The sequence below is a fragment of the Mobula hypostoma genome, chromosome 8, assembly GCF_963921235.1.
Source record: "Mobula hypostoma chromosome 8, sMobHyp1.1, whole genome shotgun sequence".
NCBI classification, from domain to species: Eukaryota; Metazoa; Chordata; class Chondrichthyes; order Myliobatiformes; family Myliobatidae; genus Mobula; species Mobula hypostoma.
In genome coordinates, this window is record NC_086104.1 from 16,565,406 (window position 1) to 16,579,273 (window position 13,868).

Genomic DNA, 13,868 nt, shown 5'->3' on the forward strand with positions numbered 1-13,868 from the left:
TGTCAGGATCTCTGAGGATCTAACCTGGTCCCAACATATCAATGCAGTTATAAAGAAGGCAAGACAGCGGCTATACTTAATTAGGAGTTTGAAGAGATTTGGTATGTCAACAAATACACTCAAAAACTTCTATAGATGTACCATGGAGAGCATTCTGACAGGCTGCATCACTCTCTGGTATTGGGGGGGGGCGGGGGGTGCGTGCACGACTGCACAAGACCGAGAAAAGCTGCAGAGGGTCATAAATTTAGTTGGTTCCATCTTGGGCACTATCCTACAAAGTACCCAGGACATCTTCAAGAAGCAGTGTCTCAGAAGGGCAGCGTCCATTATTAAGGACCTCCAGCACCCAGGGCATGCCCTTTTCTCACTGTTACCATCAGGTAGGAGGGACAGAAGCCTGAAGGCACACACTCAGTGATTCAGGAACAGCTTCTTCCCCTCTGCCATCCGATTCCTAAATGGACATTGAATCCTTGGACACTACCTCACTTTTTCTTATACATAGTATCTGTTTTTTTGCACGATTTTTGATCTATTCAATATACGTATATTGTGATTTATTTATTTACTATTATCATTTTATTTTGTTTTATTTTTTCTTCTATACTATGTATTACATTGAACTGCTGCTGCTTAGTTAACAAATTTCATGCCATATGCTGATAATAAATCTGATTTTGTCTCTGCATTGATATGCTGCGTCCAGTTTAGGCCCTCAGATATTGACACCCAGGAACTTGAAATCGCTCACTTTCTCCACTTCTGATCCCTCTGAGGATTGATTTGTGTTCCCTCTTCTTACTCTTACTGAAGTCCACAATCTGCTCTTCAGTCTTGCTGACGTTGTTGCTGCGACACCACTCAACTAACTGGTATATCTTACTCCTGTTCACTCTTTTATCACCACCTGAAATTCTGCCAATAATGATTGTATCATCAGCAAATTTATAGATAGCATTTGAGCTGTGCCTCTGCATCTGTACCTTTTTGATCAGGACTGTAGGAATGATGGTGTTAAATGCTGAGATGTAGTCAATAAACAGCATCCTGACATAGGTATTTGCGTTGTCCAGGTGATCCAAGGCTGCATGGAAAGCCATTGATATTGCATCTGATGTAGACCTGTTATGGTGGTATGCAAATTGCTGTTGGTCCAGGTCCTTCCTGAGACGGAAGTTGATTCTAGCCATGCCTAATCTTTCAAAGCATTTCATCACCATAGATGTGAGTGCTACTGGAGGATAGTCGTTAAGGCAGCTGACACTACTGTTCTTTGGGCATTAGTGTAATTGTTGCCCTTTTGAAACAGGTGGGAACTCCCATCTGTAGCAGTGAGGGACTGAAAATGTCTTTGAATACCCCTGCAAGTTAATTGGCACAGGTCTTCTGAGCCTTACCTTGTACTCCAATAAGCCCTGTGGCTTTGCAAGGGTTCACCCTCTTGAAAAACAGCCTGATATCGGACTCCGAGACAGAGATCACAAGGTCACCGAATGCTGCATGGATCCTCATAGCTGTGGTTTTATTCTCCCTTTCACTTGCTACATTTTACCAATTTAAATACAGTGGATTCCAGTTAATTGGACCATTGGGTAATCAGGACAGCCGTTTATTTGGGACACTATACCATTTAATTGGGGAAGAAGACTTGCAAACAAGTTCTAACTAGCATCAGTCGCATGTACTTGTGTGGTTAGACTCTACACCATGTTTGGAGTGAATAGTTTTTAAGTGGCATCAGTTGTGTGTGTTGAACAAGTCATGATCTTTGTCACTGATGATTGGCAGTACACCATTTCAACAAGCGGGCTAAACAAGGTAAGGATAGCCATTGGGTCTCGTACCCCAGTGAGATGGGAACATTCCTGTCCTTGTGTGCAAAGACAACTCCGGCCAACTGCACAGTGAAATCCACAGTCAGGAAGGTGGTTCTGAAACGCTCCATGCAGAGTGAAGACTATGACAAGACACAGAAGAAGTCATAGTCATCCACTGCAGCCACTGTTGTGCTGCTTGTTTGTACCACTTGATCAGGACTTCTGAGGTCAAGACAGTAGCAATGCCCGAGTGCAATGGCTTTTCCACTTTAAAAACCCTCCCACACAGGTTTCCTATCATCATTGGATACGACTGACAACCTCTAGTAGTATTGGTAGTGTTCTGATTTGTTCTGTATTTCATTTAAATGCATAATTTGTTACTCAGTTTAACTGTAGTTTGTCCTTTTTATACTTTTTTTAAAAACTATTTCCATGAAACTTTTGTTAATTGGGGCAACTGCTCAACTGGGCCAAAATGTACTAGTTCAATGTGTCCCAATTTACTGGAATCCACACTATTTACCCAATATTTCTGCAACTGTTTTGCATCAGTTTTGTGAATTTTTAACCAATGTACTCTTGCCAAGTTACTTCTGTAATTCCATATTTATTTAATACATTATGGAAGCTTTTTTAATCCTAAAGATTAACTGCCATTAAAGAAAAAAATAAAATTGTCTGTATCAAACATAATCTATTAATCCATGCTAGCTGTACATTCTGACTATTCAGAAATGCTGGAGGTTTTAAGAGATGAAGTGTGATCAACTGTGCTCCAAGTCTTGATTAAAAGACTACATAGATGTTTAAAGACATCCAGAGGTCATTCAGTTAAATAATATAATTGTTCAACTAGGTTGGTATCTCATTAAAGTGTGTGCCTGTCTTATTCATGCTCAACCTGCAATAAACCAGTGTTGATCTCCAGATGGATGAATACAATTTAGGGGGTTATTGGCTACGGTGTTTCATGGATATATCGACTGGGCTGCTAGTTCTTTCCTTTTTCAGTGACACAATGTTGGTAGTGCCACACCATGTGAAGCATATCCCCTGTTTAAATTTTAAATCAGTCATACCAATTTTTATGGTTATAAGTTTTAACTATTTAAATCTATATCCTGCAACAAGTCTTGATGTACATTTACACTCAGTGGCCATTTCTTTAGGTTGCAAATGTCACTCCGTTATTTAAGAAGGGGGCAGGAAAGCAAAAAGGAAATTGTAGACCTGTTAGCTTGACATCGGTAGTTGGGAAGTTGTTGGAGTCGATTGTCAAGGATGAAGTTATGAAGTACGTGGAGGCATATGACAAGATAGGCAGAACTCAGCATGGTTTCCTTAAAGAAAAATCCTGCCTGACAAACCTATTGCAATTTTTTGAGGAAATTACAAGTAGGCTAGACAAGGGAGATGCAGTGGATGTTGTATATTTGGATTTTCAGAAGGCTTTTGACAAGGTGCCACACATAAGGCTACTAAACAGGATAAGAGCCCATGGAATTACGGGAAAGTTACATACGTGGATAGAGCGTTGTTTCCTGCCAATCAACCAGAGTGGGAATAAAGGGATCCTATTCTGGTTGGCTGCCAGTTACCAGTGGTGTTCCACAGGGGTCTGTGTTGGGGCCGCTTCTTTTTACGTTGTACATCAACGATTTGGATTATGGAATAGATGGCTTTGTGGCTAAGTTTGCTGATGATACAAAGATAGGTGGAGGGGCCGGTAGTGATGAGGAAACAGAGAGTCTGCAGACAGACTTGGATAGATTGGGAGAATGGGCAAAGAAGTGGCAAATGAAATACAATGTTGGAAAGTGTATGGTTATGCACTTTGGTAGAAGAAATAAACGGGCAGATTATTATTTAAATGGGGAGAGAATTCAAAGTTCTGAGATGCAATGGGACTTGGGAGTCCTTGTGCAGGATACCTTTAAGGTTAACCTCCAAGTTGAGTTGGTGGTGAAGAAGGCAAATGCAATGTTGACATTCATTTCTAGAGGACTAAAGTGTAGGAGCAGGGATGTGATGTTGAGGCTCTATAAAGCACTGGTAAGACCTCACTTGGAGTACTGTGGGCAGTTTTGGTCTCCTTATTTAAGAAAGGATGTGCTGATGTTGGAAAGGGTACAAAGAAGGTTCGCTAGAATGATTCTGGGAATGAGAGGGTTAACATATGAGGAACGTTTTTCTGCTCTTGGACTGTACTCCTTGGAGTTTAGAAGAATGACAGGGGACCTCATAGAAACATTTCAAATGTTGAAAGGCATGGACAGAGTGGATGTGGCAAAATTGTTTCCCATGATGGGGGAGTCTAGTACGAGAGGGCATGACTTAAGGATTGAAGGGCGCCCATTCAGACAGAACAGCGATGAGAAGAATTTTTTTTAGCCAGAGGATGGTGAATCTGTGGAATTTGTTGCCACGGGCAGCAGTGGAGGCCAAATCATTGGGTGTATTTAAGGCAGAGATTGATAGGTATCTGAGTAGCCAGGGCATCAAAGGTTATGGTGAGAAGGCGGGGGAGTGGGACTAAATGGGAGAATGGATCAGCTCATGATAAAATGGCGGAGCAGACTCATTGGGCCGAATGGCTGACTTCTGCTCCTTTGTTTTATGGTCTATGGCCTTCAGGTACAGGAGTAAAATCAGGTGTGGTCTTCTGCTGCTGTAGCTCATCCACTTCAAGGTTTGATGTGTTGTGCATTCAAAAATGCCCTTCTGCACACCACAATTGTAATGCGTGGTTATTTGAGTTATTGTCTGCTTCCTGTCAGCTTGAACCAGTCTGGCCATTCTCCTCTGACCACTCTCATTAACAAAGTGTTTTCACCCACAGAACTATCACTGACTGGATTTTTTTTTTTTTTTTTTGCTTTCTCATGCCATTCTCTGTAAACTCTCGAGACTGTTGTGTGTGAAAATCCTAGGAGAGCAACAGTTTCTGAGATGCTCAAACCACCCCACCTGGCACCAGCATACCACAGTCAAAGTCACTGAGATCACATTTCTTCCCCATTCAGATGTTTGGTCTGAAAAGCAACTGAACCTCTTCATGTCTGCATACTTTTATGCATTGAGATGCTGCCATATGATTGGCTGATAGGTATTCTCATTAATAAGCTGTTGTACCTAATAAAGTGGCCACTGAGTGTATATATGTTAACTTTTAATTTTACACAGTCTTAGAAGTAGAGTAGTATGCTAAGGTTAATTATATGCATTTGAGGATAAAGAGCCACAATATGGCCCTTGTTTAATTTGTGCAGCTCATATTTCTAATAAATTTCTCTTATTATAAAAATAGGTGTTTGGAGTCGTGGAGTCCCCCAGTTACACTGGCTGTGGTATAACAAGACCAGTCATTGCTGAACAAAAAACCAAATGGAAACATAATATTGCTGAACAAGAAACAGGTGCAAGAAATGGAGAACTCAGTAAAGAACTTTTGAATGACTCTGAGGTGAGTCATATGGAAAACCAGACAAAATTTCTAGTATTTGCATGAATTAATGTATCCTGTACTGTTAGGATATAGAAACATAGAAAACCTACAGTACAATACAGGCCCTTCGGCCCACAAAGCTGTGCCGAACATGTCCTTACCTGAGAAATTACCCAGGGTTACCCATAACCTTCTTTTTCTGTGCTCCCTATACCCGTCCAGAAGTCTCTTAAAAGACCCTATCGTATCTGCCTCCATCACCATTGCTGGCAGCCCATTCCACACACTCACCACTCTCTGCGTTAAAACAACAACAACTTACTCCTGATATCTCCTCTGTACTTACTTCCAAGCCTGTTACTGCCCTTGGAGGAGGTACAGGAGGTACTTCCAAATGTTTTAAACCAAAATTATTCTTATGGATGCAGCCTGTAATATTGCAAATAAGGGCTTGATTATTTTCTAGATGTTGAGAGTTTCTTTATACAAGTAGTTAAGCTAGTTCCATCCAATATTTACCTGAGCTGTTATCAGTCATCAGTCAGGCAATATTTGTAAATTATGTGTTAATTGAGTGATGGCGGTATTGGCCTACTACTGATATGTTTTGATATCTTGTGCTGGAAATGTGCTGTTCGGATATTGATGAGGATGGCATTAGTCCCACTGACTTCAAGCCAAACCTGGCAACTATTTCTCTTGACCTCGCCAATGTCTTAGAATTGTCAGTTATCCAGAACTGGAGATACTGAAGAACTGAAGCAAAAACAAAATGTTGAATATGCTCAGTAGACCGAATAATTTTTGTTCCAACTAACAGTTTTAAAAATAATTTTTTTTTTGCATTTGGTTTGCAGCCTATTACAGATATCCCCTTCATTCTCTCCACCTTTCTCCCTCTTTGGAACTTAAAACTCACTGGCCTTCTCACTTTTCTATCTCTGATGAAAGAACTTGACCCAAAATATCAAGTTTATTCATCAACTCCTTGATACTGATTGACCTGAGAATTTCTGGAATTCCCTTTGTTTTTTATTTTGGATTTCCAGTATCTGAGGTCTGAGCACTAACTGAAGAACTGAGCTCTTTTCTATGATCTTCGCAACAAACACTCAAAACTCCATGGTTTCATTTTAAATCCTAACTTGAGTTTGTGACTATATAATCAAAACAATCCGTGTCCAAACATAAAATCAACCAAAATAGCTTATAGCTCAGTTTGTTTTCTGCTTAAACTCTTAACCAGAACTTCACTTTAAAACTATTATTTCAGTGACCTGAGTTGGCCTCCCATCTTTCCAATGTTTGTTAATGTGAACGCTACAGTCAAGGTACTGTTTAGCTATTGCTTTTGTGTGCCCTTACAAACATTGACTTCTAAACTGTATTGCCTTGATTTTAAAACATTATTTTTACTTTGAATTTTCTTCAAAACATTGCTTCAATCTCTGTATCTTCACATGGCCACAAAATGCAGGAGGAACTCAGTAAGTCAGGCAGTATCTGTGAAGAGGGATAAATAGTCAATGTTTTGGGCCAAGGCTTGTCCTCATGAAGGGTCAGTGCCCAAACCATCTCTCCACAGATGCTGCCTGACCTGCTGAGTTCTTCCAGCACTGTGTGTGTGTTACACTGAATTTCCAACATCTGCAGAATCTTTTGTGTTTCTTCATACAATCCTGTTGATTTTGCTATTCTGTTCCTGTTTGAATTGGTCCCCAATTTTAACTATGTAGTATTGGCAACAATAATTTTAATACAAGCAATCTGCTGGAAGAGCTCAGCAGATCAAGAAGCATCTATGAGGAGAAAGAATTGTGAATGTTTCAAGTCAAAGCCCTTCATCAGATCCCCTTCCCCTCTCACAGATGCTACTTGATGTGCTGATTTCTTCCAGCAGGTGGTCTGTTGTCTAGATTTAAGCATCTGCAGTCTCTTATGCATCCAATACTGTGTCTACCTTGCCTTTAAGCTTTATCAGTGGCAAATTGGATTCAGAACTGGCTTGCCCATAGAAGACAGAGGGTCATGAGGGTATTGGGGGTAAGGTATTGATGTGGATAGAGAATTGGTTAGCAGACAGGAAGCAAAGAGTGGGAATAAACAGGACCTTTTCAGAATGGCAGGCAGTAATTAGTGGGGCACCGCAAGACTCAGTGCTGGGACCCCAGTTGATAACAATATACAAATGTATATTAATGACTCAGACATGGAAATTAAATACAGCATCTCTAAGTTTGCGGATGACACAAGGCTGGGCGGTAGTGTTAGCTGTGAGGAAGATGCTAAGAGGATGCAGGGTGACTTGGATAGGTTAGGTGAGTAGGCAAATTCATGGCGGTTGCAATTTAATGTGGGGTTATCCACTTTGGTGGCAAGAACAGGAAAGCAGATTATTATCTGAATGGTGGCCGATTAGGAAGAGGGGAGGTGCAACGAGACCTGGGTGTCATTGTACACCAGTCATTGAAAGTGGGCATGCAGGAACAGCAGGCGGTGAAAATGGTGAATGGTATGTTGGCATTCGTAGCAAGAGGATTCGAGTACAGGAGCAGGGAGGTTCTACTGCAGTTGTACAAGGCCTTGGTGAGACCACACCTGGAGTATTGTGTGCAGTTTTGGTCCCTTAATCTGAGGAAAGACATTCTTGCCATAGAGGGAGTACAAAGAAGGTTCACCAGATTGATTCCTGGGATAGCAGGACTTTCATATGAAGAAAGACTGGATCGACTAGGCTTATACTCGCAGTAATTTAGAAGATTGAGGGGGGGATCTTATTGAAACGTATAAAATTCTAAAGGGATTGGACAGGCTAGATGCAGGAAGATTGTTCCCGATGTTGGGGAAGTCCAGAACGAGGGGTCACAGTTTAAGGATAAAGGGGAAGCCTTTTAGGACCGAGCTGAGGAAAAACTTCTTCACGCAGAGGGTGGTGAATCTGTGAAATTCTCTGCCACAGGAAACAGTTGAGGCCAGTTCATTGGCTATATTTAAGAGGGAGTTAGATGTGGCTAAAGGGATCAGGGGGTATGGAAAGAAAGCAGGTACAGAGTTCTGAGTTGGATGATCAGCCATGATCATACTGAATGGCGGTGCAGGCTCGAAGGGCCGAATGGCCTACTCCTGCACCTATTTTCTATGTTTCTATGATCGATGGGACTTATTCTAGCTGGAGGTCTGTGATTACTGGTGTTCCACAGAGATCTGGACAAGGACCTCTGCTGTTTGTGATGTATATAAATTACCTGGATGAAAATGTAGGTGTGTGATTATTAAGTTGCAGGTGATGTGAAGATTAGTCCTGTTGTCGATAGGGTAGAAGACTAGCAAAAAATATAGTGGGATCATAGAACCATAGAAACTACAGCACAGAAACAGGCCCTGTGGCCCTTCTTGGCTGTACCGAACCATTTTCTGCCATACACCTCCCATCCATGTATCTGTCCAATTTATTCTTAAATGTTAAAAAAGAACCCGCATTTACCACCTCGTCTGGCAGCTCTTTCCATACTCCCACCATTCTCTGTGTGAAGAAGCCCCCCCCTAATGTTCCCTTTAAACTTTTCCCCCCTCACCCTTAACCCATGTCCTCTGATTTTTTTTCTCCCCTTGCCTCAGTGGAAAAAGCCTGCTTGCATTCACTCTATCTATACCCATCATAATTTTATATACCTCTATCAAATCTCCCCTCATTCTTCTACGCTCCAGGGAATGGAGTCCTAACCTATTCAACCTTCCTCTGTAACTGAGTTTCTCAAGTCCCGGCAACATCCTTGTAAACCTTCTCTGCATTCTTTCAACCTTATTTATATCCTTCCTGTAATTTGGTGACCAAAACTGAACACAATACTCCAGATTCAGCCTCACCAATGCCTTATACAACCTCATCATAACATTCCAGCTCTTATACTCAATGCTTCGATTAATAAAGGCTAATGTACCAAAACCTCTCTTTACGACCCTATCTACCTGTGATGACACTTTTAGGGAATTTTGTATCTGTTTTCCCAGATCCCGCTGTTCCACTGCACTCCTCAGTGCCCTACCATTAACCCTGTATGTTCTACGTTGGTTTGTCCTTCCAACGTGCAATACCTCACACTTGTCAGTATTAAACTCCATCTGCCATTTTTCAGCCCATTTTTCCAGCTGGTCCAAGTCCCTCTGCAGGCTCTGAAAACCTTCCTCACTGTCTACTACACCTCCAATCTTTGTATCATCAGCAAATTTGCTGATCCAATTTACCACATTATCATCCAGATCATTGATGGGGGTAGATGACAAATAACAATGGACCCAGCACTGATCCCTGTGGCACACCACTAGTCACAGGCCTCCACTCAGAGAAGCAAATCTCTACCACCACTCTCTGGCTTCTTCCATCAAGCCAATGTCTAATCCAATTTACCAGCTCTCCATGTATACCTAGCGACTGAATTTTCCTAACTAACCTCCCATGCGGGACCTTGTCAGAGGCCTTACTGAAGTCCATGTAGACAATATCCACTGCCTTCCCTTCATCCACTTTCCTGGTAACCTCCTCGAAAAACTCCAACAGATTGGTCAAACATGACCTACCACGCACAAAGCCATGTTGACTCTCCCTAATAAGCCCCTGTCTATCCAAATGCCTGTAGATTCTGTCTCTTAGTACTCCCTCCAATAACTTACCTACTACTGACATTGCAGATGTGGGTGGAGAAATGGCAAATGGAGTTTAACCTGGCCAAATGCGAAGTGTTGCAGCTTGTTAGGTCAAATGCAAAGGGACAGTACACTTTTATGGGCAACAGCCTTAACAGTGTTGATGAGCAGCAGGATGTTGGGGTCTAAGTTCACAGCTCCCTGAAAATGACCACACAGGTTGATAGGGTGGTTAAGAATGCAAATGACATACTTGCCTTTATTAGTTGAGGCACTGAGTTCACAAGTCAGGAAGCTATGTTGCAGCTTTATAAAACATTAGTTCAGCTGCATCTGGAGTACCGCATACTGTTGAGGGCTGTTTGATTACTGATTTAATTGGTTTGGCACAACATGTGGACAGTAGGTCCTGTTCCTCTGCTGTTCTGTTTTATCATACCCCCGTTCTGCCTTTGTACTGACTCCCTTTTTCAAGCTTTCTTAAAACCACCACCTTTAATCAATTATCTGATTGTCTGTTCTGACTTTAATCTGGCAACGTTCTAATGACCATTACAGTTCCATACAGAATATACCACATTTGAAGGGGTATTGTAATCCAACCTGTCCTGCCTTCCATTGTCATGCATCTTATCAATGCTCATTGAGGGAATGGATTTGGTTTTTTGTAGATATTACACAAATTACATCAAAATAACATTTGAAGGGGAAAATGACAGGTAGGACAGTTCTCTGAAGGAGTTGAATAGAAGCAATTAATTGCAATTGTAAACTGGTAATCAGTAGCAGAAGCTTGAAAGGTTGATCAAAGTAAGGTGGGAACAAAGAACATGTAGCTTGACTATTTTAGGGACGGGTCTTGAGTATGTCTAGAAATGAACATTTGTACCTGGTGAAAACCATCATTTAAAAATTGTAATTCAGAAAGCTGATGCATCTTAAAATGTAAAACAACCTTACTGCTGACACAAATGCTGGAGGACCTCAGCAGGCCAGACAGCGTCTATGGAAAAAAGTGCAGTCGATGTTTCGGGCCAAAACCCTTACAGATTTTGTGTGTGGACAGTACTATTTTTTCATAGATGCTGCCTGACCTACTGAGTTCCTCCAGCATTTTGTGTGTGGAAGGTGTTTCGGCCTGAAACGTCGACTGTACTTTTTTTCCATAGATTCCGCCTGACCTGTTGTGTTCCTCCAGCATTTTCTGTGTGTTGCTCAGATTTCTAGCATCTGCAGATTTTCTCTTGTTTGCAACCTTGCCACTTTATATTTTAGAACACACCAACTTTAGCCATAAACTTTAAAATAAAGTTCAACAGCTGTAAACCCAAGAGATGTCTGTAGACTGAACAACAACATGTTGCTAGGTGGAACTCTATTGTTGGCTATATACTCAAGTTGAGTCAGTAGAAATAGCAGGCCCTGTTGATAATTTGGGGTGTTACCCAGAGGATACTGTACCATTTAATTATCAGGGTTAAAATTGTTGTCAGTGTTAAGTTGGTATGCTTTTTCTTAAAAAAAAAATTGCTCTTAAAAGCAATGGATATTTAACAGGTGTGGATTTTGATTGATCAAGGCAAAAAAACTTCTAAAACAGCAACTTCCTGTGGCTTTAAGGAATGAGCACAGATGAGTCTAATTATGTAGTCTTGTCAATGCTGCAAAATAAGTATGATGGCCAAGTGGCCTCTCTCTGCTGCATGATGCTAGGGCATTCTTTTCAAAGTATTCTTTCTTTGCTTTGTCTTTAAATTTAAAGATAAGTTGGCTGTGTAATATTTTTTGTGGTTCATTTAAAATTGAATTAATTAACTTTGACACCTTAATTACTTATCATAAAGTGAGGCAATTAAAAAAATAATTGAAAGTTATTTTAAAACTTTTTAATTATAATTTTTTATTTTAAAATTAATACAGAAGTAATTATATATGTGTCAGTTTAGCAATAAAATGAACACATAATTAGACAGAGGCTCTGCTGATGAGTCAGGACTGCAGCTAATGAATATCTTAATTGTAATATGCCCATAGAGTACAGAAAAAAACGTTATAAGGATGTTGCCGGGACTTGAGGACCTGAGTTACTGGGAAATATTCAACAGGTTAGAACTTTATTTCCTGAAGCAGAAGAGAATGAGAGGAGATTCTATCGAGGTGTACAAACTTGATGGTTACAGAAAGGGCTAACGCAAGCAGGCTATCGTCACTGAGGATTGGGTGAGACTAGAACTAGAGGTCAAAATTAAAGGTGGAAAAGTGAAATATTTAAGAGGAACCTGAGGAGGAATTTCTTCATTCATATGGTGCGTGTGCAATGAGCTGCCTACCTTGAAGTGGTGGATGTGGGTTTGATTTCAACATTTCAGAGTGATTTGGAAATGTACATGGATGGGAGGGGTATGGAGGGAATGACCTGTTGTAGGAAAAGAACAGTGTTAGGTTTTAGTGTGGGTATTTTTTTAAGCTGTGTTTTGTTTAGTCATTAGTTAGATGGATTTTTAATTTTATGTGGTGTTTTCCAACAGAGGGCAGTATGAGTTCTAGGAACTGAGAAGATTTAAACATATAAAGTTTTTGAGAAATATCCATGGTCAAGATTCTTACTTTTTGGTCTAACATACTTGACAAAAATAGAAGTACTGTATATACTTTCCAAGTTATACTCTAGCATAAACATTTTTATTTAGATGAAACCATTGTTATAGAAAAATTTATTATTGTTATAATGTATAAGCTTTAAACTGAACTGTTTAAAGTGAGATGGGAAAGTTTAAGAGATTTTTCTTATTGTAGATGCCTGGAACTTGCTACTGGGGGTGGAGTAGGCCGAAGCAGATTTAATAATGGTGTTTAAGAGGAAGGTAGACAGACATGAGAACAGACTTGGATGAAAGAAATGGATCTGGCGCAAGCATATGGGATTAGTTTAATTTGCATCATGCACAGGCATCGGGCTGAAAGGCCTGTTCCAGTGCTTTAATGTTTCACGTCAGCATTCATTTCAAGAGGTCTAGAGCATAAGAGCAAGGATGTGATGCTGAGGCTTTATAAGGTACTGGTGAGGCCTCACCTTGAGTATTGTGGACAGTTTTGGGCCCCTCAACCTAGAAAATATATGCTGGCATTGGAGAGTGTCCAGGGGAGGTTAACAAGGATGATTCCAGGAATGAAAGGGTTATCATAGAAAGAATGTTTGATGGCTCTGGGTCTATACTCGCTGGAATTCAGAAGGGTGTGGGGGGATCTCATTGAAACCTTTTCAATGTTGAAAGGCCTAGACAGAGTAGATGTGGAAAGGAGGTTTCCCATGGTGAGAGTGTCCAGGACAAGAAAGCACAGCTCAGGATAGAGGGGTGGGTGCCCTTTCAAAACAAAGATGCGGAAGATTCTCTTTAGCCAAAGGGTGGTGAATTTGTGGATTTTGTTGCCACATGCTGCTGTGGAGGCCAGGTCGTTGGGTGTATTTAAGGCAGAGATTGATAGGTTCTTGATTAGACGTGGCATCAAAGGTTACGGGGAGAAGGCTGGGAACTGGGGTTGAGGAGGAGACTAAAAGAAAAGGAACAGCCATGATTGAATGGCAGAGCAGACTCGATGGGCTAGATGGCCTAATTTTGCTCCTATGTCTTATGGTCTTACGTTAACAGGGATGTTGTATTTTCTCAGGATTAAGGGTCATGCCTTCCCCACTGTCACAAAATGTAAAATAGAGACTAATTTCTATGGGTAGCTGTATTTCAGAAGAATATTTCACAAACTCTTCGAGGGAGGTAAACTGGGAGGGTCTGTGATACATTATAAGGACCTAATGGCAATTTGCTTGCATGTTGTCTGGGACGGAGCATTTTTTTAAAATTAAGTTTAAAATCTTAAGTGAGGTCAAAAAATGCAATGTATTGTGGTTGGTGCTGCTTCTTGTATTTCTCTTGTTGAGCAGTGAAGATCAAGTTCTG

General features: G+C 40.8%; 1 protein-coding gene across 12 annotated transcripts in view; it reads left to right on the forward strand.

Annotated features, from left to right (window-relative positions):
* cep170aa (centrosomal protein 170Aa) overlaps positions 1-13,868 on the forward strand; it is a 184,026-nt gene that overhangs the window by 117,171 nt on the left and 52,987 nt on the right. For all 12 annotated transcript variants that reach the window (XM_063055504.1, XM_063055506.1, XM_063055510.1 and 9 more), the window contains one exon: positions 5,131-5,286. In XM_063055504.1, coding sequence (XP_062911574.1) covers positions 5,131-5,286 — 156 coding nt within the window. The remainder of the gene's footprint in view (positions 1-5,130; positions 5,287-13,868) is intronic.